The 26,453-nt window shown below is 37.1% G+C and overlaps 1 protein-coding gene across 8 annotated transcripts in view; it reads left to right on the forward strand.

The window, feature by feature from the left end:
• The window catches only part of LRRC8D (leucine rich repeat containing 8 VRAC subunit D), a 79,827-nt gene that overhangs the window by 45,855 nt on the left and 7,519 nt on the right, over positions 1–26,453 (forward strand). The window contains exon 1 of one of the 8 annotated variants that reach the window (XM_034437181.3): positions 18,805–18,878. The exons of the other annotated variants lie outside the window; for them this stretch is intronic. Within the exon in view, the coding sequence (XP_034293072.1) occupies positions 18,866–18,878 (13 nt within the window). The 5' untranslated portion in view covers positions 18,805–18,865. Of the gene's footprint in view, positions 1–18,804; positions 18,879–26,453 lie in introns of those variants that run through there. 8 annotated transcript variants of the gene reach the window in all.

Consider the following 26,453-nt stretch of genomic DNA (forward strand, 5'->3'; position numbering starts at 1 on the left):
CATGTATATGCTGTTCATACTTTGCTTTTTGCTCTTTAACTTTCTCATTCTTTTTTTTTTTTGAAGATTTCATCTGTTCTGTCTACTTAGTTTCCTCTGAAGCCATTGACGCGTCTTTCACATATTTAGTTTGTGGATTCAGTTGTTACTCATTCCTTCTATAGAATTAACCTTATATTTTTAGAGAGAGTGTCAGTTTGGTCTCGTGGTTAAGGAATTAGGCTAGAAACCAGGAGATTATGAGTTCTGTTGTCACCTGGCCATGAAAGCAGGCTGTGTGACTTTGGGTCAATCAGACCATCTAACCTCACAGGGCAGTGATGGCTAACCTTTTTGCCATCACGTGCCAAAAGCGGGGGCAGTGGGGGGGGTCGCGAGCATGTCCACACCCATAATTCAGTGCTCCCCCCCTTTTTGGCACGTGATGGCAAAAAGATTACCGGTGGGCCTAGTAGGCCCGTTTTTTTGCCCTCCCCAGACTCCAGGGGCTTTCTTGGAGCCTGGGGAGGGCAAAAATGGCCTCCCCCATCCCCCCTCGGAAGCCCTCTGGAGGCCGGAAATGGCCCATTTCCCAACTTCCAGGGGAAGTACAGGGGATTTTTGGGCCTTCCTTGGGAAGGCCCAAAAATCAGCTGGCCGGTGAGTGCACACGTGCTGGAGCTGAGCTAGGGCAATGCTCGCGTGCCCACAGATATGGTTCCACATGCCACAGGTGGCATGTGTGCCATAGGTTCGCCATCACGGTCATAGGGGAAAATAGGAAGAGGAAGGAGTATTAGGTATACTACGGCCTTGACATATTTATAAAATTGTTTAATTACAAAAATAATAATAAAAATGGAATACACTCAGATGCACACATACAGACACACGCACACGGGTAGTCTTTGACTTACAACCACAATTGAGCCCACAATTTCCCTTACTAAATAAGGCAATTGTTAAATGAATCATATCTCATATTATAAACTTTTTTTTTTGCCATGATTATTAAGTGAATTACTATAATTATGAAGTGAATCATGCAGTCGTTATCAAAATCTGGATTCTCCCATTGACTTTACTGGTCAGAAGCTTCCTAGGAAGTTTGCAAATGACAACCCCAGGACACTGCAACCATCGTAAATACATGATGGTTGCCAAGCAGCTGAAGTTTGATCACATGACTACGGCAATGTGGTCATAAGTTTGAGAACTGGTCATAAGTCACTTTTTTTCAGCACCGTTGTAACTTTGAACGGTCCTTAAATGAACCTCCCCTACCTTTATTATTTTTATAAATAATTCAAGGCAATGAACATACCTAATGCTGCCCCCTCCTATTTTCCTACAACAACAACTCTGGGAGGTGAGTTCATCTTAGAGAGATATTTCTTTTCTCTGTTAATTCAGGTTTGCGCTCAATCAACCTTCTTTCGACATATATTCTTTTTTTGACTCTATCTCTTCATGTTTTATGATAAACCTTTAAGTAACTTCTAGGTAAACCAGACCCAAAACATCTAAGTCCTTCTAGGTAAACCAGACTCAAAACTTCTAGGTCCTTCTAGGTAAACCAGACCCAAAACATGACTAGAAGAACTACTCTATTTCCCTGAAAATAAGACATCCCCTGATAATAAGCCCAATCGAGCTTTTGAGCACATGCGCTAAAATAAGCCTCCCCCCCGAAAATAAGCCCTCCCTGAAAATATTTAAACGCAGAGCTGGAAATCAGTTAAGACAGCAAGAGGAGCCCCATCTTGCTCCACATGCCCCAAAATAATAATACCTCCCTAAAAATAAGGCCAAGAGCTTATTTCGGGGTTCAAAAAATATAAGACAAGGTCTTATTTTTGGGGAAACACGGTAATTCTAGTTTATTGTAAGACTACATTAACAGAGTCTTGCAACTCTGAAAGAACAAACTTCCTGCCACCAATTTTAATTGCTTGATCAATTAAGGCGAATTCTTCTTAAATTTCATTGTCTGACCAGGAAGCCACTGGGGGCCTCTGCCTCTTTTATCTGATTGTTTCCTAGGTAGCCTCTTCCCATCTTTCCCCTTGGTCATTCACACACTCTATTACAGTAACCCATTTCTGCTACAGTCGGTGTATTTTTATCCTTCCGTATACCAGTCCTCAGTTTTCTGTAACAAAATGGGCAGAATGGGACTGGTATACAGAAGGATAAAAATACAGGTAGTCCTTGACTTAACAACCACAATTGAGCCCCAAATTTCTGTTGTCAAGTGAGAAATGTCTTGGTTAAGTGAATTTTGTCTCATTACATGACCTTTCCTGCCTCAGTTGGTGAGTGAATCACTGCGGTTGATAAGTTAGTAACCCAGTTGTTAAGTGAATCTGGCTTCCCCACTTCGCTTGTCAGAAGGTCGCAAAAGGGGATTATGTGACTCTGCGACACAACGGTCATAAATAAGAACCAGCTTTCAAGCATCTGAATTCTGATCACATGATCATGGGGATGCTGGAAAGGTTATAACTGAAAAACGGTCATAGATCACTTTTTTCAGTTCCGTTGTAACTTTGAACGGTCACTAAATGAACTGTTGTAAGTCAAGGACTATCTGTAAACTAACTTGTAGCAGAAATGTGTTACTGTACTGGGGAATGTGTGGATGACCTTGGTAATACACAACCATTGTCATTTTATTTTTTGAACGATCACTCATCCCTGGCAATAGAACACTAATTAAAGGCAAAGGTTTCCTTGACAGCTGTGTTTGATTTTAGGGCACGGTGCTTATCTCCATTTCTTGGCTGAGGGAGCCAGCGTGGTCCAAAGACAATTTCTGTGGTCATGTGGCCAGCATGGCTATATACCAAAGGTGCACGGAGCACTGTTACCTTCCCACCAAAGTGGTACCTATTAATCTCGCATTTGCATGCTTTTGAACTGCTAGATAGGCAGGAGCAGAGCACTCAGAAAGCACCAATTTTATCCATTACTTCTTTATCAGTATTTGGACATCTACATTTTCCCATCCGTTTCCTATCTTTAATAAATATTCTGCCTGGCTACACAACTTCAGCTACAGGTAGTCTTCATTTAGCAACCATAGTTGGGACCAGCAATGTCAGGGCATCTATTAATCCCATGTTTGGCTCTGGGACTAATTACCCTGGTTTAGAGGAGATGAATCGAGGCTTATCCTTGTTTGCAATAATCTGAAAAGAAACGCGAGGAAAAGGTTTCTAATAAAACTCATTTATTTGTTATAAAGAAAATAAAACACCTCACTAACTAAGAAAAGTTAATTGTTACATTTTGAAAGTAATTCGGGCCAGTTGCTTTCCAGCAACCGGCACTCCTGGCAAGAGAACAAAGGAAAGGGTGTGAAGGAATGTGGGTGGATACGGAAACACGTAGCTTACTGATAAGAAGTTTGCAAGCTACGGAGAGTCTGATAGTCCAGAAATGATGAGCTCAGCTGGTAAATAAAATAACGCAGTGACAAGCAACTCGGTTGTTAAGCAAAGAGGTTGCTAAGTGAAACCATGACTGCATACATGACTGCATGTATGTTATTTCAGCTTTCCTTTGCTTTATAGACCCGTGGACATCATAACGTGAGGATTGGCTGCAAAGTTAAGTTTTCATTACCATTGCAACTGTGAATGATCACTAAACAGGCTAGTCGGCAAATAAGGATGGCCTGTATTTGCACTTATTTTTGTCATTTAGGTATAGCTATTTTATTACAGTTTTTCTTGTCAAACAGATTTGCCTTGGTCTTTGACAAATGAATTTCAGATCATCCTCAGTGTATATCACATAAACTAACTTTTTGGCTTTCAGTCAGCATCCTAACTTAATCTGCATTATAAAAGTGTGTGCATATATATAGGTCCACAGCCATATTTATACATATTTACACCTTTCTGCATTTTTGCTCTCTTTGATTATATCCTTTGCCGCTATCTCCCCCCCCCCCTTTGAGTCTCTTTGAGAATCTTTTTTTTAAAAAAATATTCTGAGTTTTGGTAGCAGTCATTCTGTTAAACACACTTTTTTCTCCTCCATAGCCTCTTGTTTTCATTATTCCACCCAGTCCCAGCATTCTTTTTCAAAGTTCCCACTAATGTAACTCCATACACTTCTATAGCAGTTTGTAACACAACTCTTTTCACTCTGTTCCAAGCAGCTGCCACATCCTTTTCTTTCTTACGTCTGCTTTCCATTCAGCCTGTTGGGAGATTAATCCATCCTTTTGATACTCTTTCATGCAGAACCCATACGTTTTCTTCCTGCAGTTGTTCTGCTTTCACTTTAACTTCTTTCCTTCTATGATTTTATTTATTTAAACATTTATATAGCCACCCGTGTTTCAGCCATCTCTGATACATTCTTGATAATGTAAATAATGGTTTGGTTCATTTTCTATCCTTTACAATTCCTCTGAATCTTCCATTGTAAACAACTAAATTAATCATGCTTTTCCCTTCATTTAGATCTATATACATACATGAATAGACATTCACATATACAGTTTAATTTGAAACAGATATTCTGATAAGAAGAGATTCACTATATAGTCACAGTTCTCTTTCATTCTTTGGTCTCTGAGTAGCCCAGTTGATATATTTGTATTGACCCTTGTCTCATGAGAATAATTAGAAAGTTGCACAGCTGACCCTCAGACTGATTTCCCATTGATCTATATGACCATTTTCTGGAGCATGCTATGCAACTATCCCCAATTTATTCCTACTTTCTTGTACATCCACCACAACCTAAGTGACACCAGTTCTTTTTTTCTGACTTTCTTTTAGCCCTTCCATTCAAAATCAAACCTAAATTTACAATTCTACTTCACTGCAAGTATCAATCAATTGGACTCTACAAGATTCTTGGTGGCTTTTTGCTATTACTTTAAAAATCACTATACTGTGAATCAAATCCCACTAACTAGGAGATATATAAAATATACTGGCACCCACCAGATCCTGTGGCACCACCTAAATGATGGAATCTTCATCCATTTATTTGTTAGATTTATTTGTTAGATTTGTTAGATAGGAGATAGGGGTGGCCTACATAGTCTCCTCTTGCCCTCAGTGTTGTCTCCTTAACAGCAATCTTGTGTGACAGTTTGGCCTCATTCAAAATTGCCCAGTGAACTTCCATGGCAGATGGTAGTTCTTTAAAAGTGGCATTCCAGTCCCTTAAGAGGATGATTTTCATGGCACCTTTTGAGTCAGGAGATACATATTTGATTTCAATTCATTTTGATAAAGAGAAAACAAATAAAATTCTAATATTTATATTATCTTTGTTTTCCTGTTACAACCAACTTTGCTATTGTGGACCAAAAAAAAAAAAAAGAGATTTTTAAAAATGAGACTACAGATTTTGTGTCTAGGCAAAGCTTACTGACGGTGCAGACCTTTCTATCTTTATTTTATTATTTAATACAAATAAAAAGAAAGTGGATTAATTGAAAGAGTCTCTTACTTACTTGGTCCATTTACAATAAGTTAACTTAGATTGCTGAAGAAGAAAACTCCGAGTCCCAAAAATGGTCAAGCTGTTGTGAACTCTATATTTGAATCTACTGAGTAAAGGAACCGACACCCCCAAAACCCTGCCCTCCATTTTTTGAGACATGGAAGGGTTGAAAATCAAAATATTGCTTAGCACATTGTAAGCCGCCCTGAGTCTCCGGAGAAGGGCGGCATATAAATCAAATTAAAAAAAAAAAATCAAAGCAACCATATGTTGCAAACTAATTAGATTGACCTGCAAAGCATCCGTAACAGAATAAACAGCGGATGGTGGGATTCAAAGAAAGTGATGCGTTATTCCCAAAGTCAGTTCCTTCAGTGTCAATTGAACGTCAATTCAGCCACAACTGGGACCAACATTTCTGTTGCTAAGCTAGGCATTGGTTAAAGCAGTCACCCCTGATTTTATTATCTTTTTTTTTTTTTTTTTACTATGGTTGTTAAGAAAATCATTGCAGTTGTTAAGTCAATCACACAACAGTTCAGAGAATCTGGCTTCCCCATTGATTTTGCTGGGTTGAAAACCATCTAGGAAAGTCACAGATGATGATCACATGACCTCAGGACATTACAACAGGCATAAATACATACATGCTGGTTGCCAAGTGCCTAAATGTTGGTCACATGACCGTGGGGATGCTGCCAGGGTTGGAGGTGCGAGGAGGGTCATAAATAATTCTTTCCAGTGTCATTGTAATTTTGCACGTAAACAAATGATTGTAAGTCGAAGATTACCTGAATTATGCAACTAACTTACATTTGGCAGAGTGGCTTTCTAGTAAGGTGGGCTGTAAGCAAATCCTACTGACATTCAATCAGTCCATATTTCCAAGTACGCTTTTCAAAATGAAGCTTATGCTGACTACTTTCCTAATATTCCCAAGGCCTGTGTTTTGTGAGAGTCAAATCTCACCACTTTTTTTGAGTCAGTACCTCAAGATGTTGCCAGTATTTTAAATGAGAATCCACCGGTCCTGTACCTGGAAGAAGCTTTTTCAGATAAATATTTTCAGGCAGAGAGAGGAGGAGAGATTGCAGCTGAACCACTGGAGGCAGAATTAATTGACGCCTTTGGAGCCTTGCCAAGCACTGAACAGGAAGATGTATTGAAAAAGTTGGAGAATTGTATGCAAACCTTAACCACAGTGCATGAGACAGCTGCCCCATTAATTGATTTGATGTCTTTGCGCTGATACAGAAGAATGAAAAGCAATACTATGAGCCATGGTGACTCGGTGGTTAAAATGCAGTATTGCAGGCTGACTCTGCTCGCTGCCAGGAGTTCGATCCTGACCTGCTCAAGGTTGACTTAGCCTTCCATCCTTCTGAGGTAAATAAAATGAGGATCCAGATTGTTGGGGGCAATATGCCGACTCTGTAAACCACTTAGAGAAGGCTGTAAAGAACTAAGAAGCGGTGTATAAGTCTAAGTGCTATTGCTATTGTTACTAATATGAGTTTGTCTCCAACACCCCTCAAAGACAAGCAACTAGGCAGGTAACGAGTTTGTGTATCTGAAGATTCAAATACACCAAGTGGGAGATGCAAATTCCATCCTGCAAATTACAGAGATTACAGATCAGCCCTTACTGGGCTCAATCTTAGCTTTATTAAAATGCTCTTAGATATTTCTTCCAGGACAGCAGCTAGCAGTTTAGGAGCTACCAGATATACACCCTCCCAGTGTTTCCAGGAAGTGTGTTCAGCAATAATTTTGGCTGGCGAGACTGAATGACATTCAACTATTACTTCCCTATCTTTCATTTCCTGTAGTGTACTTTGATGCTTTTCCCAGGATCAATTTACCCATTTTCTTTTTCTAAATTATTGTGTTGTCTCATGAGCAAAATGACCCATTTATCTTGTTCATTCAAAAAGCAAAGTTGACACCTTGAAAAGTGTTGGTCGAGTAAAAATCCTGGTCCTATACATAGTACAAGGTAGACTTCTTTCTCTCATGTTCGGTGTTTCATGCTAAATTTAATCCTAAATATTTATTTACTTATGTATTTATGTATGTATTTATATAGTTATTGGTATCCCGCCTTTATTATTTTTTTTACAAATAACTCACACGTTCCTCCTCCTATTTTCCCTATAACAACAACCCTGTAAAGTGGGTTGGGCTGAAATACGACAACTGGCTGAAGGACTTCATGCTTAAGGTAGGACTGTGGTGCCTACCAAACTGGATTTTTTAAATCAATGGCTATGATGGTTTTATTACTATTTAGAGACCTTTTACCCCTTGAATTGCATGTGGTTCTCTGATAATGTTTAACCATCTTTCAGTTTAAAAGAAATAAAAGAACAAGAATACAAATAGAAATAGGCAGATAAAGTTGTAAGTCTCTTCTCTGAATTGTCTGTTCTTTTGAATAATTTCTGTTTCTTTCCTCCCCTTTACCTGAAGTGCAAAGTTTTTGTCTGTTTCAATCTCAGGATGTAGCTGTTGACGACTGATAATACCAAATGATGCTTATACAGTTAGATAAAACATACAGCTAGACCTTTCATTCGCCACAGATCAAACACATAAACAGAGCTTTCATGTAAACATCGGGGCCATTCATGCTTTAGGAATCTTCTTGGCATTTGAGAAGAGATGTAGTCTCTATTAAGTCACTATTTTATTCAGCCAGTCATCCAGTTTGTTTGTGCCTTACCCTTCCACTGCAGCGAGAGCTTAATCCTACCATATTGTTTACTTTTTATTTGCAGTATGAACAAGCCAATAGACCCTCAGTCCCTTCTAACCTCACTGTGGTTGAGTTTCAGGAGTTTTACCGAAAGGTACAGCACAAAAGGAAAATGATACGGGAAGGGAAAAGAAAAGGAAAAACAATGCAAGGATCATAATGTTAGTAACAATTGAATAGTGACTAACAATGATTCAAATTAGATTAATATAATTACTTTCGGACCCCCGAAAATAAGACCCTGTCTTATATTTTTTTGAACCCTAAAATAAGTGCTTGGCCTTATTTTCTGTGAGATCTTATTATTTTGGGGTGCAGGGATCAAAATGGGGCTCCTCTTGCCATCTTACCTGATTTCCAGCTCTGCATTTAAATATTTTCGGGGAGGGCTTATTTTTGGGGGAGGCTTAGTTTAGCGCATGCATTCAAAAGCCTGATTGGGCTTATTATCAGGGGATGTCTTATTTTCAGGGAAACGGTAGCAAAACTATTGCTGGTCTCAGCGGATATGCTTTAGCTTTGTGAGGCCTTTTTGAATCTGCCGGCTTCTTCCTACTCATTGCTCCAGGTAAAGCGTTAAGGGTGATACGGACTCCAGTAAAGAAGATCCTCCATTAGGTAGGCCCTGTAGTCTGAGTCAGAGGGAAACACAGTAAATAGAAATGGCAAGGATGCTTGTTGCAGTGGTGGGATTCAAATTTTTTTTACTACCGGTTCTGTGGGCGTGGCTTAGTAGGCATGGCATGGCTTGGTGGCAGGGGAAGGATACTGGGCATGGCAGGGGAAGGATACTGTAAAATCTCCATTCCCTCCCCACTCCAGGAGAAAGTTACTGCAAAATCCCCATTTCCTCCCGATCAGCTGGGACTCGGGAGGCAGAGAATAGATGGGGGCGGGGCCAGTCAGAGGTGGTATTTACCAGTTCCCTGAACTACTCATAATTTCCGCTAATGGTTCTCCAGAACTGGTCAGAACCTGCTGAATACCACCTCTGGACTGTTCATATCATTGTCCATGTCTTCATGGAACTTGCTGACCTTTGCTGTTTTCTTTTGGTCAAGATGTAGATATTATTTTGAGAAATGGTTTTTTTTCTCCCCACATGAAAAATAATCTCACTGGTATTCTGAAAAACAGTCTTTAATTTGCCAGTATTATTTGATAGAGATTTGGGGAGAATTAATTCAGCCCAGTGAGCCTGCTTTTTGAATATTAACTCATACTGTCAGACAGGCTTTGAGGAACAGATTCCAGCAAGATCAAAAGCCCTTTTATGACCACTCTCTCTGTTGTAATCGGATAAGCAGTAAGGGGGGTTCAAAAATTCATTTCAAATGTGAATCCTTGAACCTTTTCAAGCTTTTTCCTTTTTTAAAAAAGTAATTGTTTCAAAAATTAATCACTGTTGCAACATTTCTCAAGTCCAGCAATTTTCTCCCCCTCTCCTAATGTATAATTGTTTAAATCTGAGATCTAATCAGAGCTTCAAATATTCAGCAAAGCTTTAAAATGATGTTTCAGAGGTGTCTGGCTTGATCTTTCTTAGCTTCATTCTATAATCAGTAGCAATGTGTTCTGTTTGCTGGAAAGGTCAAGCACTTCTATGAATATTGTCTTTGATTGAAGTTGAAAGGATTGCACAGTCCTATGTAGTTATGAAAAAATGGTTTTCAGCTTGTAAATCAATGAAATGAAGAATTTGCTCTGTTCAAGGGACAGCCACTGTAACTCCATCCACAGCAGAAAATACTGAAATAATTAAAGTAAGGCTTCTCTTTAACTTGTGTGCCTGACAAAAACCGGAAAAACCGGATTTGTTCTAGATGCTTCATGTTGCTTTCTCTTCACATAACAGGGGAAAAAAAACTTTTGGAAAAAAAAGATATCTTAAAAGCCTCCTTCTTCTTTTGGGAGAAATTTTGTTTTGTTTTTTTTCTTATGGTATCGCAACAATTTTTGCCTGTCCAAACAGTTTATTTCCAAACTGTTACAAGACTACAGGATGATGGTGAAAGAACAAGCATTTGACATTTGAAGACTAACTTTGCCCTCTGTATTGACTTTGCTGAAGAGGCTTTATGTAATTATTTAACCATTTCATCTAGTGAAAGTAAGCTAATCAACAGCTACTCCCAGCCTGTCGCTTGAATGAAATTCACACTGAGTTTTCTAGTGTATATTTTACAGTTTTCCAATTCCAAGACATAAGCAGGATCTACTACGCTAACCTTTTTCTGCTAAAATGCTGACATGTTTTTTCGGGTGTTAAAATAAAAACTGTAGGGATATATTTTTGGTATGGAGATGGAATGCTTCTAAATTTGGCTATAAAAGATTGCAGATATAAGATACTGGGTTGAGTCATTAGCCTATTTCTAGTGTTATAAAAGACATCAGTAGATCTTTAAAATAGACATATGAATATTTTTGCAGATTCTAGTCTTGGTGTATTGAACAATATGCTCCACCCTCCCTGAAAATTTCTGGGGAAAAAACTCACCACAGTGTGATGTGATAATGAAGGTAGTGACCTTACTGGGGAGACCCAAATCCATCCTCTGAATTCAGCGGGTAAACTTCAGCCAGTTATTCTCTCTGAGCTCAGCCAATTCTATAGGGATGGTTGTTGTGAAACTGGGAGGAAAAAACCTTACAGAATGAGCGTCTAACTGAAGGTGGGATAAAACTCTAACAAGAAATCAAGGGACTGATTATTTCTAGGAATAAAAGCTAATGGCAAGTTCTGAATCAAGTTATGCCATAGTTTGCTTTACTGTGATTTATTAACTGAACCACAATCGTTGGATACACAAGACATGGTAAGCCATAAATTACGGCTTGAAAACCACAGCTTGCTTAACCAAATAACTTTATGACAATACGGCAGTGTTTGATATAAATTCAGCAGGCTGTTATCATACTTGACATCTTGAAAGCATTCTGTAAACTTGTATAGTCCACCTTTGTTTTTCCTCCATATAATCTTTCTTTGATTTCCATGCCTTTGGCAGAATCAAAAGACAGTAATGCTAGTATGTAAAACTGCTCATATTAATTCTTCTCTTGAGTTGTGAACATAATTTGTAACGTCCTTCTGTAGAAAATAGCAAATGTCTTTAGAACAGCAGTTTGGATTAAAAATCCTTCCAGGTCCTTTCTAACCCAATGTTTCTGTGGAATTCCTTTCCCAGTTGGACACTTCGATATACCTGCCTTACAATTGGTTAAAAAAAACACACAAGTTTTTTAATGAGTTTTTTTTTATGGAATATGAGTATGGAATACACAACACACATATGTAAAAGGAACTCAAATGTTATGGTGCAAAAATGACTTTTAATTTAATTTTAATGCAGTTCGTGGACAAATTAGAGAAACTGTTTGAATGTGGAATGCATGGACTTGTATGATTAATATGCATTTCAGATCATTTTCTTGTGACAAAGCCCACCTAAGTTTTGTAACTAGAAGAAAATAAAACTTTGCATATGTAACAATCAATTCTAATTCTGCTTAGCTGCCAAAGCCCACCAATGTATAAAGTTGCCCACGTTTTGTAGCTGGAAAATAAAACTTGGCACCCTGTAACAATCAATTTTAATTCTACTAAGCTTATAAATTCTGTAGAATGTATTCCATGCATTTGAAATTCCCTTTGTTTGTTCCTATCCAAGACAATCAATCATTTTTTGATTATTCTGATATTTTAATTCCCTTCTGTATTTAATTCATGGCACCACTTGAGTTGTGCACATGGAACATCTGCAACAGACAACAGTGGAATGCAGTGTCCCAGACTCACTAGGCAGAAAAAGTCTCTTGGCAGAGACACAATGACATTCATGAATTCATGTGAACTGCAATTCTCAGGAACAACACCTTCTCAGGAAAAAGCTTTGTCCTGGTCTTTCCTATTGCTGCTAGGCTGAATGATTACAGGTGGTCCCTAGCTTATAGCCATTCGTTTAGTGACTGTTCAAAGTAACAGCAGCACTGAAAAAGCGACTTACAACCACTTTTCACACTTAATTGTTGTAGCTTCCCCATGGTCACATGATTAAAATTTGGGTGCTTGGCAACTGGCCTTTATTTATGATAGTTGTACTGTCCTGGGATCAGGAGATTAGCATTGCAACCTTCCCAGCTGGCTTCCAAAAAGGAAAGTCAATGGGGAAAGCTTAATGACCGCACAATTCACTTAATAACTGAAATGATTCGCTTAACAACTGTGCAAACAGGTCATTATTATTTATTTATTTATTAGTTCAATTTATATGCCGCCCTTCTCCGGAGAATCAGGGCGGTTTACAATGCATTAAGCAATAGCCTTCATACTTTTGTATATACCTGCTTAGTAGGGCTTTCGCCCCCCCCCCCAAAGCGGTGTTCTTTTTTTATTCAAAGTCAGTTTTTTGCCCCCACAATCCAGGTCCTCATTTTACCTACCTTGAAAGGATGGAAGGCTGAGTCAATCTTGAGCCTGCTGAGATTCAAACTTGCAGTAATTGCAGGTAGCTGGTACTAGTTAACAGCACTTTAGTCTGCTGCGCCACCAAGGCTCTTAAATGAGGCAAAACTCACTTAACAACTGCCTGGCTCAGGGATGGAAATTTTGGTCCAGTTGTGGTCGTAACTCAAGAACTACCTTTATATTTCAGCATGAATGACACCTTTCAACATAACCAACCCTAAGCTTGTGGTTAGTACAGCCACAGCAAAAAAATATTCTTGCTATGTAGTATCAAGGATTTCCTTTATACTAAGATTATTTCCATACATCACTTGCCAGAGATTTAAACCAGTGGTGAAATCCAATTTTTTTTTACTACCGGGGGCATGGCTTGGTAGGCATGGTATGGCTTGGTGGGCGTGGCTTGGTGGGCATGGCAGAGGAAGGATACTGCAAAATCTCCATTCCCATCCCACTCCAGGGGAAGGATACTGCAAAATCCCCATTCCCACCCTACTCCTGGGGGAAGGGTATTGCAAAATCTCCATTCCCACCCCACTCTGGGGACAGTCAGAGGTGGTATTTGCCAGTTCTCCGAACTACTCAAAATTTCCACTACTGGCTCTCCAGAACCTGCTGGATTTCACCCCTGATTTAAACCCCCCTCAAATATCCTTCATTTTGCTTCCTTAGGTCCCTTTTTTAAAAAGGTGCTGTTCAATCTCTGAGAGTCCTAAGAGCTGCTGAAAGTGCAAACCAGGCACTTGGTGGAAAGAGAAATATCTGCCTGAGTGACTATAACTTAGAAGAGGAACTGTTTGCAATGAATAGATAAACTTAACTGTAAAAAAAAAATGCTTCTTTACTTTGCAGAAATATCATATTAACAAGTCAGCATGATGTTAATTTATCTGAAATTGACAACAATATAGCTGAGTAAAGTAATACTATTGGCTTGATGGAAGCTTAGGCTTTCATTCCAGCCAAGGATGAGTAACATGAGCTCTCAAGACTGGCTGCAGCCTTAAGACTGCAGGACTTTGTGATAGAAATGCATGGAAAATGTAGTGGATGAAATTGAAGCACAATTTGAAAACAAGGAACCAGAATTCCTACCAACAGCAAATTCGGGATCAATAATGTGTTACATAACTAATCATTTAATGCCTTGGTGGTTACTGTCAAACAAAAGCAATTGGATATAATAGATATGTTGGGTTCTATTAGAATGAAACTCTTTTGTTATAGATCAAAGATAAAAATTTAATTTTAGTCTGAATAAATTATTCCAACCTGAGAGCCCTCTCAGTATGTGTAAGTTTCAATATTGAATTTGTTTTGTTTGTGACGGTTGGAGAAAATATTATTTTCTGTATCATGCTTAAAAAAACCTTCCTTCCTGAAGCACCACATTCTTTTATAAAATTCTCTCACAAAGTAATTTTTATTTGTATTTCTTTGGTTTTGAATAAATGATTCTTGAGTGCATGGCAGGTGTATTTGTATGTTAACAATATACTAAAACCAAGGAGAAATGAAAGCATCTTTGGACTTCTGATTTGGTTTGAAGGGTGTTGTTTTATGGGAGGACAGCTGGGTGCTGCAGGACATGAAGTCTGTTTTTTTCATTTTGTGTCATATATCATAATAAACTATTTGTCACAGGAAGCATTCCTGTGGAAGACAAAGCTATTGCTTGCATGAAAAATCATTACTCAAACTAAGATAGAATTAGAAGCTTTTTGCAGACTTTGATGATTTTTGCGTTCTATTGTTTTTGTTGTTAACCTTGCACTATTGATTGTGTCTGTGTGCGCGTGCGTGGACCTTTGAATCATTATTGAACTTTGGCAACTGCCTGAACATACCCCTGCATTTTTCTTGGCAAGATTTCAGAAGCTGATTGTCATTGCCTCCTTCCTAGGGTGAGAGAAACTGGATCAAAGTCAACCAGATGGTATTTTGGCTAAAATGAGACTAGATTTCACAGATTCCTAATTTTTGGTCTGGTACCTTAACCACTACCCCTAACTGGCTCTCACTTTTGAAATACCTCTCCATAATTAACAAAAGCTAAAACATTGAGTCTAAAAAAAAATCTAAAAGGAGTTTGTGGAAATAACTGAATTATATGTACACTAAAGGTAGTGAATGATTTTCTGACATTTAAAATCACAACGGAAAGGTTTTGGCAACTCTTTTTGAAGTTTTGGGTGGTTGCACTTCCCCAAGACCTCTTAAATTGTGCACTATTGAGATAAGTCTTCCGAAAACCTTCCATATCATTAAGAAAAATCTATTTTATCTCTATTCTGTATAGAAATTAAGCTTTCAAGTGACAGGGATGGTGACTCGCTTATCTGTTTCTTTTTTGAATTTGGTCATATCCTTATTAATAAATGTTGCCATGCCAGGTCACACAAGGGATTTCTTTATTGTATGATTAAAGTAAAGGTAAAGGTTCCCCTTGCACATATGTGCTAGTCATTCCTGACTCTAGAGGGCAATGCTCATCTCTGTTTCAAAGCCAAAGAGCCAGCGCTTTCCGAAGACATCTCCGTGGTCATGTGGCCGGCATGACTAAACACCAAAGGCGCACAGAACACTGTTACCTTCCCACCAAAGGTGGTCCCTATTTTTCTATTTGCATTTTTTACGTGCTTTCAAACTGCTAGGTTGGCAGAAGCTGGGATTATCTGGTCACATAAGCAGCATTTTGCAAGAGTCCTGTTGTTGCTGCTTATATGCTTTACAATTACCCACTGCTTCTATTATTTTTATTGCTACCAAAAAACACAAATTAAGGAAGAAAAACTAGAATAGTAGTTTAGTGGTTTTAATTTTTTTTTTTTTAAGATTAAGAGCTGGTAGCGTCATAAACATGAAATGTTCAGCTCTTAATGTCTATGGAGATTCTCAGTCACCCAAGTCATGGTTGTCCCAAAGGTGCTTTTCCAGAGCTGAAGAAGCTTCTTGGATGAGAAGTGAACTGTCTTCAAAGAAAAATCAGAAAGTCCAGTTACCTTTTCAAAAAGTACCTTTGGGTTCAGCTCTTTAGCACTCTTCGCTCTAAATGCAGAGCAAAAGAGTATAGATTACCCATTGGACTGATATAACTTAAAAACGATTAAATCAGAAGTCTGCAGTTTCCAGCATCTAAGGCAGTGCTTCTCAATCTCAGGAACTTTAAAAGATGTACAGTAGACTCGAACTTTTAGAATTTCTCAGCCATCACCAAGCTATTCACATGGCTGCTGAATGAGTGGTCATTAAAGAGAACCACCTTTATTTCATAGTACGTTTAAATCTAAACTATTTTTATCAATAGGGTTTTTGTTTATCTGTCCACTGATCTTGTTAAAACTTATAGGCAACCAATACAGTTGAAAATGTTATCGCAGGAAAATCTAAGGACAAAGTCCTATCGGATATTTCTGCTGATGGATCTGTTTTCAAAGGCAGACTCAGGACCTGGAATTTTTCTTGCTTTACAAATTTGTTCCAGCTAACCACTTTTCTTCCACTCTACTCTACTTCTCTTCCAGAGTACATAGGTCCTGTGTCTAATCCATCAAGTTAGGTCTTCTGTACAATCTTAATTATTTAGCGATACGTTAAATATAAAACAGTAATGTTAATAAATGGATGTGTATAATTCTCAGAACTGAAAAAAATGTGCATTTCATGATGAATAGTAGCTTCAGTTTACTCTCTTTCTGAAGTACAAAAGCAGTGGAAAATCTAATTGCTTTTAATATAAAATTATATAATAGTGAATTATTTATCACTGTCAATAACAGCAGTGAAATTTCTGGATCTGCATTATGTTAGGGATGAGCTATAGAAATATTTGCAGCAGAGATTTAAAATGTTTAAGGGTTAAAGAAGCAAGAGCTGGATTTTGTTGAGGGATTTTTTTAAAAAATAATTTGTAAATCTGCTTTTCTCAAGGCCACAAAAACAAACCTTTGACAGATACTCCATCTTAGAGAATTCAGACCCAAGGCAACCTCCTGATTAAAGGAAAATATGTAAGAAGTAAAAGGATTATAAATCTGGCATAATTCCTCAAGCATGCATTTCCCAAATATATTGAATTACAGCACATATAATCCTGGCCAACCCAGATGAAAAGTGTTGATCTATGATATCCCCCTACCCTGAAAGCTTTAAAAGATTTCTTTTTGATTTTGCAACTTTCTTTCATATTATGTAAAACATAAATATGATTATTTTTAAATTAAAGGTTATATTAACTGAGATCACAGTCACATGCAGCCTCCAAAAATGCTCCAAAAATTGTTTACCAAGCTGTAATTTTTAATATGGCAGGATGAATAAAACATGTCTCTGGGGAAAAATCATATTAACTTTATTTAATGGAACTTAATGTCAAATAAATTTACATTAAATTAAATTCAGTTTTTGTCCTGGCCCGCTTTTATATCATGGGCTCACTTTCTTTTTGAATGTGCCTCTTTACACAATGGGGTCAGTGGTCCCACATCTGAACTCCGAAAAGTTTCCAACCTTACAATTATAGCTGTGGAATCTCAAATAACTGTTCTTTCGGATAAATCAATGAAATATCAGTCAGCTTCTCTCCTTGATACGTTTGATAAGCTTTCAATAAATAATGCATGAATTTAATTTAGAAATAGATTAAAAGGACAAGAAACTGAAAACTGAGATATAGGACAAACACTTATTAGTGTAGTTCAAAAAGTGAATCGGAATGGCTCATCTTTTAAAATAAATATTGGAAACAGGAACTCTTTATGGGGACAGACTTATTCAGTAGACAGATAAATTAGTGAGCAAGCTAGTAATATTGCTGTTGTTCCAAATAGATAAGATCACAGTGTTTTGTAACTCCTGCCCCCAGAATTCACTGGGGAACAAACAGGTCTGTTCTTTGTGCAGTTTAGATAAAAATCTTTGAAGATCTTACTTAAGGTTCCTAAAAGTGTAGAAACCTATGCATTGCTTTGTCTGTTTTGAAGCACTTTGTATTAACTGCAGTGGGAGTAACCCTACTAGTGTATATTCCATTAAAACAAATGAAATTTTAAAGAATTTTCTTTGACTTATGGCCAAAATAATAATAATTGATGTGTGTGTAGTGTTTTCTCCCCTTGAATAAAATGTCCTTGATAAATCTTTAATGTTATTTCTATTCCTTAAAAAAATAGGTTGTGTAATCTCTCACTAAGAAAGACAATAATAGGAGCCAACAGTTAACTTTCAGAAAATGTAGCAAGAGCAAAGAAAACATGAGATCTAGTGTTGATAGAAATGGTGTTTCTGCATCTATAGCTACCTTTTACTTGTTGTGGAACCGTGTACTGCATATTATTAGCCCTTCCTTTTTTCATGACAATTTTTTTTGCAGGGAATTCTGTATCCAAGATGGTGACCTCAATTCCATTGACAGAATGAGATATCTGGAGATGAAACAGTTGAGTCACGACTCCAGCAGCGTCCAATTAACCTCTAGACTTGTTTACATGAAGAGATTTCAGTTCTTTAGCTCAGAATAAACAGTATTACGTGGAGTTTCTGTAAGTTTTGGTCCTCCCTTAGGCATGAAAGCCAGCTGGGTGACTTTAGGCTACTCACTTTTGCTCAGCTCAACCCACCTCACAGGATTCTTATGGATAAAATAGGAAGAGGGAACATTAATTGCCTTGAAAGATGCAAAATAAAGACTGGGTGTACATCAAGTAAATAAAATAATAAATGCATCTGGAATCCAATAGATTTTTGCTTTGTGTCTAGCCTTCTTTAACCATAGCTCTGTGAGATCAAAGGGAAAGGGAGGTGGAGAGATAGCTCAGCAACTACTGAATATGTAATCTTTCCCAAACATTGTCCCACAACATTTCTGCTATTTCAACCTGAAATGATTATGCTGGCTGGAGAAGATTGGTGTCCTTGTACCACACATCTAGGGAAGCAACCCACTAGATTTCACACAATTCTCAATATCCTGTTTTGCACCCCATTCCCCCCCCCACACACCTTCCCTGCTGCAGCCATAATTAAGCATTCTGAGAGCATCAGAAGATGCTGGGATTCAGCTTTGCAAAATTCTGACCAGGTCGCAGAATCTGTTGTCAACCATAGAGTTTGCAGAACGTTGGCCAGAGTGGTTACTCCGTTGGGCCTAACTAATTTTGTCAGCAACTGTGTTTTCTTGCTGAGGAACAATGATGAAGGAGGGTAAGAGTGAGAGGATAAGCTGGGGTTATCATTTATTGATTGATCTATATTGATTTACGTAGCCTTGCTTCTCGTTATTGTGAACACAAGATCAAGAAACCAGCAGCAGAAGAAGAAATGATCACAAAACAACAGCCACACTATAGTGGCACAATGGCCGCCGAGGGCAATCTTATCTCTAACCACATAATCCTTAGTCATAAGAAACTACAATGACAAGCTCACCTCACCTATATCTTGATTAGTTGTTGGTTCTCCAGGATCTCAGCAGTTAAAAAAATGGCAATATTTTCTACCACTAGGGTAGTGGTAGAATATAAGAATACAAAGCCTCTTTCTCTCATTAGCGTGTGTATGCATGCACTTGGGAATGTGGGTGTGAATTTTACCAACTGTTCACAGATATGTGACGACAAGGTAGATTTGTGACCAGTCCTCACATTTATGACCTTTGCTAAGTTTGCAAAGCAAAGGAAAGAAGATCATAAGCACAGTTGCAGTTTTTAGCATCCACTTCACTTAATGACTGAATTGTTGGTCCCAATTGCGGCTTTGTTTAGATTTTTTTTTAACTTTTGTCTTTTCTGTTCCTTTTAGTAATAAATAAATCGATCATCATGATTTTTATCATGGCTAATTAGCATTTTCTTCCAGTTATCTTAAAAGTATATGGCATGGCCAGTTTTGGCTCACAGATGTTGGAACACTAATTTTAATTTTAAGGTTTTGGCTCACAGATGTTGGAACACTAATTTTAATTTTAAGGTTTTGGCTCACAGATGTTGGAACACTAATTTTAATTTTAAGGTTATATTTTCCTCTCTTTTGTTGATATCAAGTTGCTGAAGAAGTTTTCATAATGCTTTCATTTACCTTTAACATTATTATTTACCAAAACCTCTAAAAATCATAGTATTCTGAGAACAAATGAGTTATGGAGATTTATTAATTTTGTTGTAATTGTTAATTATTAGTTTCAATAAAAAATATTGAAAATAATCATTATACTTAAAGGTGTGGTGCAACTTCAATAGGCACTGACATACTTGTTCTCTGTAATGCAATTAGCTAAACAAAAAATGAGTTTGAATAGGATATTTTTTTTCCTTTTATGGAGACAGCTGTGATAAATATGATAAATATTACATGTACACTTTTTAGTATTGTAATGCTTATAAACTACAAAGCTAAAGGACAGTGGAAATGATGCTAATAGTCTTCAAGTATATCCACCTTTAAATCTTGGAACATTTACACAACCAACTCATTCTTGTTAAGTAATTAAGGATTTGAGTAAGTTGAGTAATAAATTCCTTGGCATTTATTAGGCTTTTTAAAAATATATATATTTGTAGCAGTAGATAAACTATATATAATATGGAATGTTTTGAAGCTATACAAGGTAGAAGAGAATCCCTTTGTGAGCTAGCATCCTTGAAATATATTTGCTGATGGGGGATGAAGGGAACTGCAGTCCAGTACCTTCAGATTGGAGGAAAATGCCTCCAGGTTTTCAGTGCCCATTGTCTGTTTTTCTTGAAGCATTAGAAATTAAAGCTGATTTTGAATTAATTAGCTGTATTTATCATCATGGCAATATATCTCTACGTCTTTCATGGAGTCATTGGAGTCCCACTGTGGTCTGCTTTGCTTCATAGTAGATACGTTCTTCAACCTCTAGTTTTTGCCCTTGAATCCTGAGAACTCGAACATATATATAAATCTGTGCTGTTCTGCAATGTTTTTCTGATGGCAAAAAATCAAATGCATGCTATACTTTAATGTACAATTACTTATGTAAACATTCAGCCTTTTTCATCAGAAGGGTGATGATGAAATATGTTGGTTTTTTTTAAAAAAAGCAGTTGCAATGTGTAGTTGGTTTGCAACATAAGTCACGTAGCCTACAGAATGTATAAAACTTGCAGTCAAAGTCAGTCAAGTTCATTTTCAATTTATGGTTCTAATTTTTGAAGGCCTAGTCCTTTGAGGATCCTTGGCAAATGGCCCTTGATATACCTTTTCCCAAAGTATCTGGTATGTGTGTTCCCCAGCAGCATTGCTTCAGTTACCAATTTTCCAGTTATCCGTTGAGCAATCTAGCAATAAAGCTTGGATGCAGGTCTATACATACTTTTTCACATATGATTGGTGCAGGTCCCCCTTTTTTTAAGCTCAAGAATGTTATGGTAGATAAAAATTGTTCGCCTCTAATCACATTGAATAACACAACTGTTTAGCTTCCAACCCTTTACCAAGTAAGATTGTGTGAATGGGATCAAAACGCATTGTGTGAACGGGATTGAAATGCATTGCAGCTGTGCTACTACTAGAGTCCAAAACTAGTACTATAACAGATGTGAGGGACAGCAGGAAAAGCATCAGCTCTAATCAGTTTTATCAAACTCCTTGGTATATATTTAGTTCCTTCCTCAAACCTTAACCAAGTAAAATTTAAGGACTCTTAAACATCTGCATTGTTTTCGTAAAAGAAGAAACTAAGGAAAGTGCAAAAAAATCACCAGGAACATATATCAGTCATCCTACAATTTAATTTGCTGTGATCTTGTACAGAAAATGAATTAATTACTCACAATATTTAGAAATATTTTATACAGAAAAATTCCTTGGTTTCATCTGTATGTTAAACAATAGTTAATACAGGTAGTTCTCGATTCACAACAGTTCATTTAGTGACCCTTCAAAGTTACAACAGAACTGAAAAATGTGACATAACCATTTTTCAGAGATACAACCTTAGTAGCATCCCTACGATCATGTGATCAAAATTCAGATGCTTGGCAACTGGTTCATATTTATAACCATTGCTGTGTCCCAAGGTCACATGATCCCCTTTTGCGAACTTCTGACGAGCAAAGTCAATGGGAAGCCAGATTCAATTAACAATTGAATCTGACTGAATACAGGTACCGGTAATCCCCAATTTACGACCACAATTGAACCCAAAATTTACATTGCTAAGTGAGAAATTAGCTAAGTGAGTTTTGTCCCATTTTATAATTTTTCTTGCCCCTTTTTTTAAGTGAATCGCTGCAGTTATTAAATTAGTAACACAGTTGTTAAGTGCAGCAACGGTCATACGTGTGAAGCATGATCATGCCAATTTTTACAGTGCCATTGTAACTTCAAACGGTCACCAAACGAACTGTTGTAAGTTGAGGACTACATGTTTTCATCTGTTTCATAGAAAAGGACAAAATACCCTTTAAACAACTCTCAAAAACTTAGAGAACTCATTCTGTGACAACTGTTGTTCTGTTAGCTTATATGGAGTGTTAAAGAAAGCCTTGCTTGCAGGAACATGTTTTAGTGAGTAACATGTGCTTAGAAAAACTGTTGCCAGGAGAAGAAAACACACTGTGGACTCATTCTCTGCTTGATTATATGCCTGAGCTGCAGGTTAGCCAGAAGATTTATTTATTTATTTAATTTATTTATTGGTTCGATTTATATGCCGCCCTTCTCCGGAGACTCAGGGCGGCTTACAATGCGTTAAACAATAGCCTTCATACTTTTGTATATACCTGCTTAGTAGGGCTTTCGGCCCCACCTGAGCGGTGTTCTTTTTTTTCTTTTTTATACAAAGTCAGCTTATTGCCCCCACAATCCAGGTCCTCATTTTACCTAACTCGGAAGGATGGCTGAGTCAACCTTGAGCCTGGTGAGATTTGAACTCGCAGTAATTGCAGGCAGCTGGCAGCTAAGTGCTATTTAACAGCACTTTAGTCCGCTGCACCACCAAGGCTCTACATTTCCATATTGGCAGGGAGTCAAGCTATTCTCTAAAACACCTCTGGGCAGGACAAGAAGCAGAGGATGCAAACTAATCAAGGAGAGAAGCAACCTAGAACTAAGGAGAAATTTCCTAACAGTTAGGACAATTAATCAGTGGAACAACTTGCCTCCAGAAGTTGTGAATGCTCCAGCACTGGAAGTTTTTAAGAAGATGTTGGATAACCATTTGTCTGAAGTGGTGTAGGGTTTCCTGCCTAAGCAGGGGGTTGGACTAGAAGACCTCCAAGGCCCCTTCCAACTCTGCTATTCTATTCTATTCTATTCTATTCTATTCTATTCTATTCTATTCTATTCTATTCTATTCTATTCTATTCTATTCCATTCCATTCCATTCCATTCCATTCCATTCCATTCCATTCCATTCCATTCCATATATTTGATCATGTAGCATCTTCAGGCTTGTTGTCCTCTTCTATAAGATGCATCATATCATATCGAAGATCTGATGAAAAAAAAATGCTTGCATTCTTTCAATCCATTTTTTATTCTTGTATACAAACACATGGTATTTGTATACAAATACCATGTATTTAGAGAAAGAAAATCTGAGAAAACAATGAGGTAAAATAATCAGAAATGATGCTTTGCATTAGCAAAGAATTGGTAAGCAGATTTTTTAATGTAAAAAAAAATCAAATAGTACTTTAGAAGGTGTTTTAAAATCCAGGATATGTTGGACTATTTAACTATTTGATTATAATTCTGTTTCCTTTGAGGTATTTTATTTTATGCAGAATGAAATATAGTTAGAACAAGACATATAATCAAGGGAATGACACTCTGTATATTAATCTATAATCAGTTAAGTAGAACTGTACTTCCTTCTCTAGTAATTTCACCAGTTCTCAGATTTTTTTAAAACACCTAAGGACTTGTCCAGACCATCTACAGACTATAATTTATAATCAAGTAGAAACTTGAATTAAACTTACTTAATATTTGAACAAAGCTACTGTACACAGAGACTAGGAGACATTTAAACACATTTCAAACAGCACCATTAAATAGTGTGGGTCTCATAACTATCACTCTGTACATCTCTGTTTCCCTTGAGGCCCACCATATTCCTTCTTAAATATATGCCTGTGGGTCCACAATCAATCTATAAAGGCCATATGAAAAAAACAGGTTTTAACCAGTGTCTGGAAGGTCATTATTTATACGTTGTTTATTTATTTATTTACATTTTAAAGTGAGAGTGTAACCCATCCTTCCTTGGGGAGGGGGGGCAGGTTGGATGTTTCATAGAAGGGAGGCTGCTACAGAGACTGCCCCCTCCTGCCACACTATTTGGTAGGAGGGGAGCTTTAGTAAACAGAATCTATTATGGTCCTTTAGATATATAGATTGGAATATAGAAATCTATACGGACAAGAAAAGAGATCAGATTCCTTTTATTCTCTGAAGTAGTTTGTACAACTTTCATGAAGTTCACCTTGGGTAATCTAATTTCTTGTTTTAAAATGATTTCCTTTTGGGTAAGTCTAGCAAAGTAAGATAAATGAATTCTTATTCACAGCATGCTTACCCATAGATAACCAATCCATAGTTTGCCCAACTAACCCATTATCTTACCATAAGCTAAGCATATTGGTTGAATTCACACAACAAATTAGTTTAAAATATAGATGCCTACTTTGCTCAGTGTATCTTGTAAAAGCCAGCTAATTGGGATGCTGTACTTTTATGTCTTTGGCTGAGCTTTGTTTTGTAAAAAGCTGGATAATTAACCCAGTCTGGATTGCTGCTATTTTGTCTTCACTCCATGTAGCTCCTTAACTATAGACGATGGCTCTTCTTTGCCTAAACGTGTTATACAGTTCTTAAATGGTCGTTTCTGATGAGTTGTTGGTTTATATTGTGGTTACTGGCTAGTTATAAGTAAGAATGGTAAGCATGTTGAGACATGTGAATATTTTATGGGATCAGAAATAATAAAGTATTACAAGAAAATTAGGTTCTTCTAAAAGACTCTTTCTGCAGAAGCTGTTTAAATAAAAGTAGCTGCTTTTGTAGGTGACAGTATACCTCCCAGTTTCTCTGTTCAATATAAGATTACTGCTGCCCCACCAGTTACCATTTTCTGCTCTGGTCCAAAGTGCAGTTCATGTAGCAATTAATGAGTGACAAATTAGCTGAGGAGGATGGTATTTTTTTGAATCTGTCATTGATCTTTTGTTGTCCTTCTTCCAATTGTAACTAAAAGTCTAGCAAGTATTCATAGTGATCTGAGCATAACTAAACAGATTCCACAACCTTTTTGGGCCTCCATACCATCATGTTTCCATCATTCAGAATACTGGTTGAACTAATATGTATTGCAATTTTAATACCTACAAATGTAGGGATTAACAGGATTGCTTTTGAAATAACACATTTGAATTACATGCAATGAAAATACTTTATCTGAACTGGTCATTTATGGTATAAAATAGGAAAGTCCTGTGAGTATAAGGCAGGCAAAATCTACTATGTACGATCATGGATTTATATAGTTCATGGGCAAAGGAAAGGGAAAAGTGTGCATATGAGAATTTTCCCTGGTGTGCTTTCATTTGAAGAAATTGCACTGCATCATACTGTTGTCTTCAAATTGTGGGATAGGCTGATTAATGCCAGCTCTACTTAAAATGTTTTTAAATACTTGTGATGACAGAGAATTAAAAATGTCTTCTTTCTTTTTTAAAAATTCAGAATGATTAATTTAGAAATGAGTTTATGTAGATAAGCTCTTGTAAGGAAATTGAATCACTGCTTTGAAATTCTTGAGCTTTTATAATATTTCCAGCAGATATTTAATTCAATCCCAAAGGGTTTCTTTGATTCCCTGGTTGCATTTTAACACCTGTTCAAACAAAATCTAAAATCTTTACTTTGTTTTGTAATTGTATAGAGTGGAAAAAGTTGATAGGCTTTCATAGAAAAGGAATGTAGTAAGCTGATGATATTTACAAGCTATTTTAGATGTTCAGACAAAATGGTACATATGTAACACCTAAATGAAATCTTTTTACAAGTAATTCACTATTAGGCACAGAAATCAAAATACTTCATTTTAGGTATGTGTATGTTTTTCATTTTTGAAATCTTGGGAATGGTTATTTGTGAGGAAGAAGGAAAACACATTCAAAATTGTAACACAAGAGATACAGAACTAGAAAGTGCTTTAGTGCCATACTTTCTTTCTAAAAGCTATTTCAGTAGAGCATAAGCCCTGTTTTGCAACTACTTTTCCTTACAAATTTGATGAAGAGTGATATATTGGACTTTTTTGCTCTGTTTGCACATTCTGTTTTCTTGGATGCCTTTTTCTCCTCTACATTGACAGCTCCAGGTCTTGACAGTTTTCCTTAGATGGATTGGTTCAAGATTCCATCTGAACTATATGGAGAAAGAAACTCTTGAATTAGTTTGATCTCATGGCCTATATAAATATTGCCGTGTGGGTGATGTTCTACATGCTGGTTTTTACCACAATGAAGACTCTCTTCCAACAGAAGGGTTCTGATACCAATTGACATCATTTTATGCTTTGCCTCTATAAATGATCTATCCATAATTAAACAGAACAGGAAAATTGTCTCATATAATTTGGAGACAACAATGCTCTGCAGTGGGACTAATTGTCATATTCATCTTTGAACCATGGACCAATTTTGGATATGCATTTATAATTCTAATCAGAATAGAATAAATTTGAAAGTGCAAAGGGAAATGCTAATTTAAGAACATTTATAACTATAATTCTTTAGATTGTCA

The sequence above is a fragment of the Pantherophis guttatus genome, chromosome 3 (assembly GCF_059756535.1).
Source record: "Pantherophis guttatus breed Tessera chromosome 3, ASM5975653v1, whole genome shotgun sequence".
In the NCBI taxonomy this organism is placed as follows: domain Eukaryota; kingdom Metazoa; phylum Chordata; class Lepidosauria; order Squamata; family Colubridae; genus Pantherophis; species Pantherophis guttatus.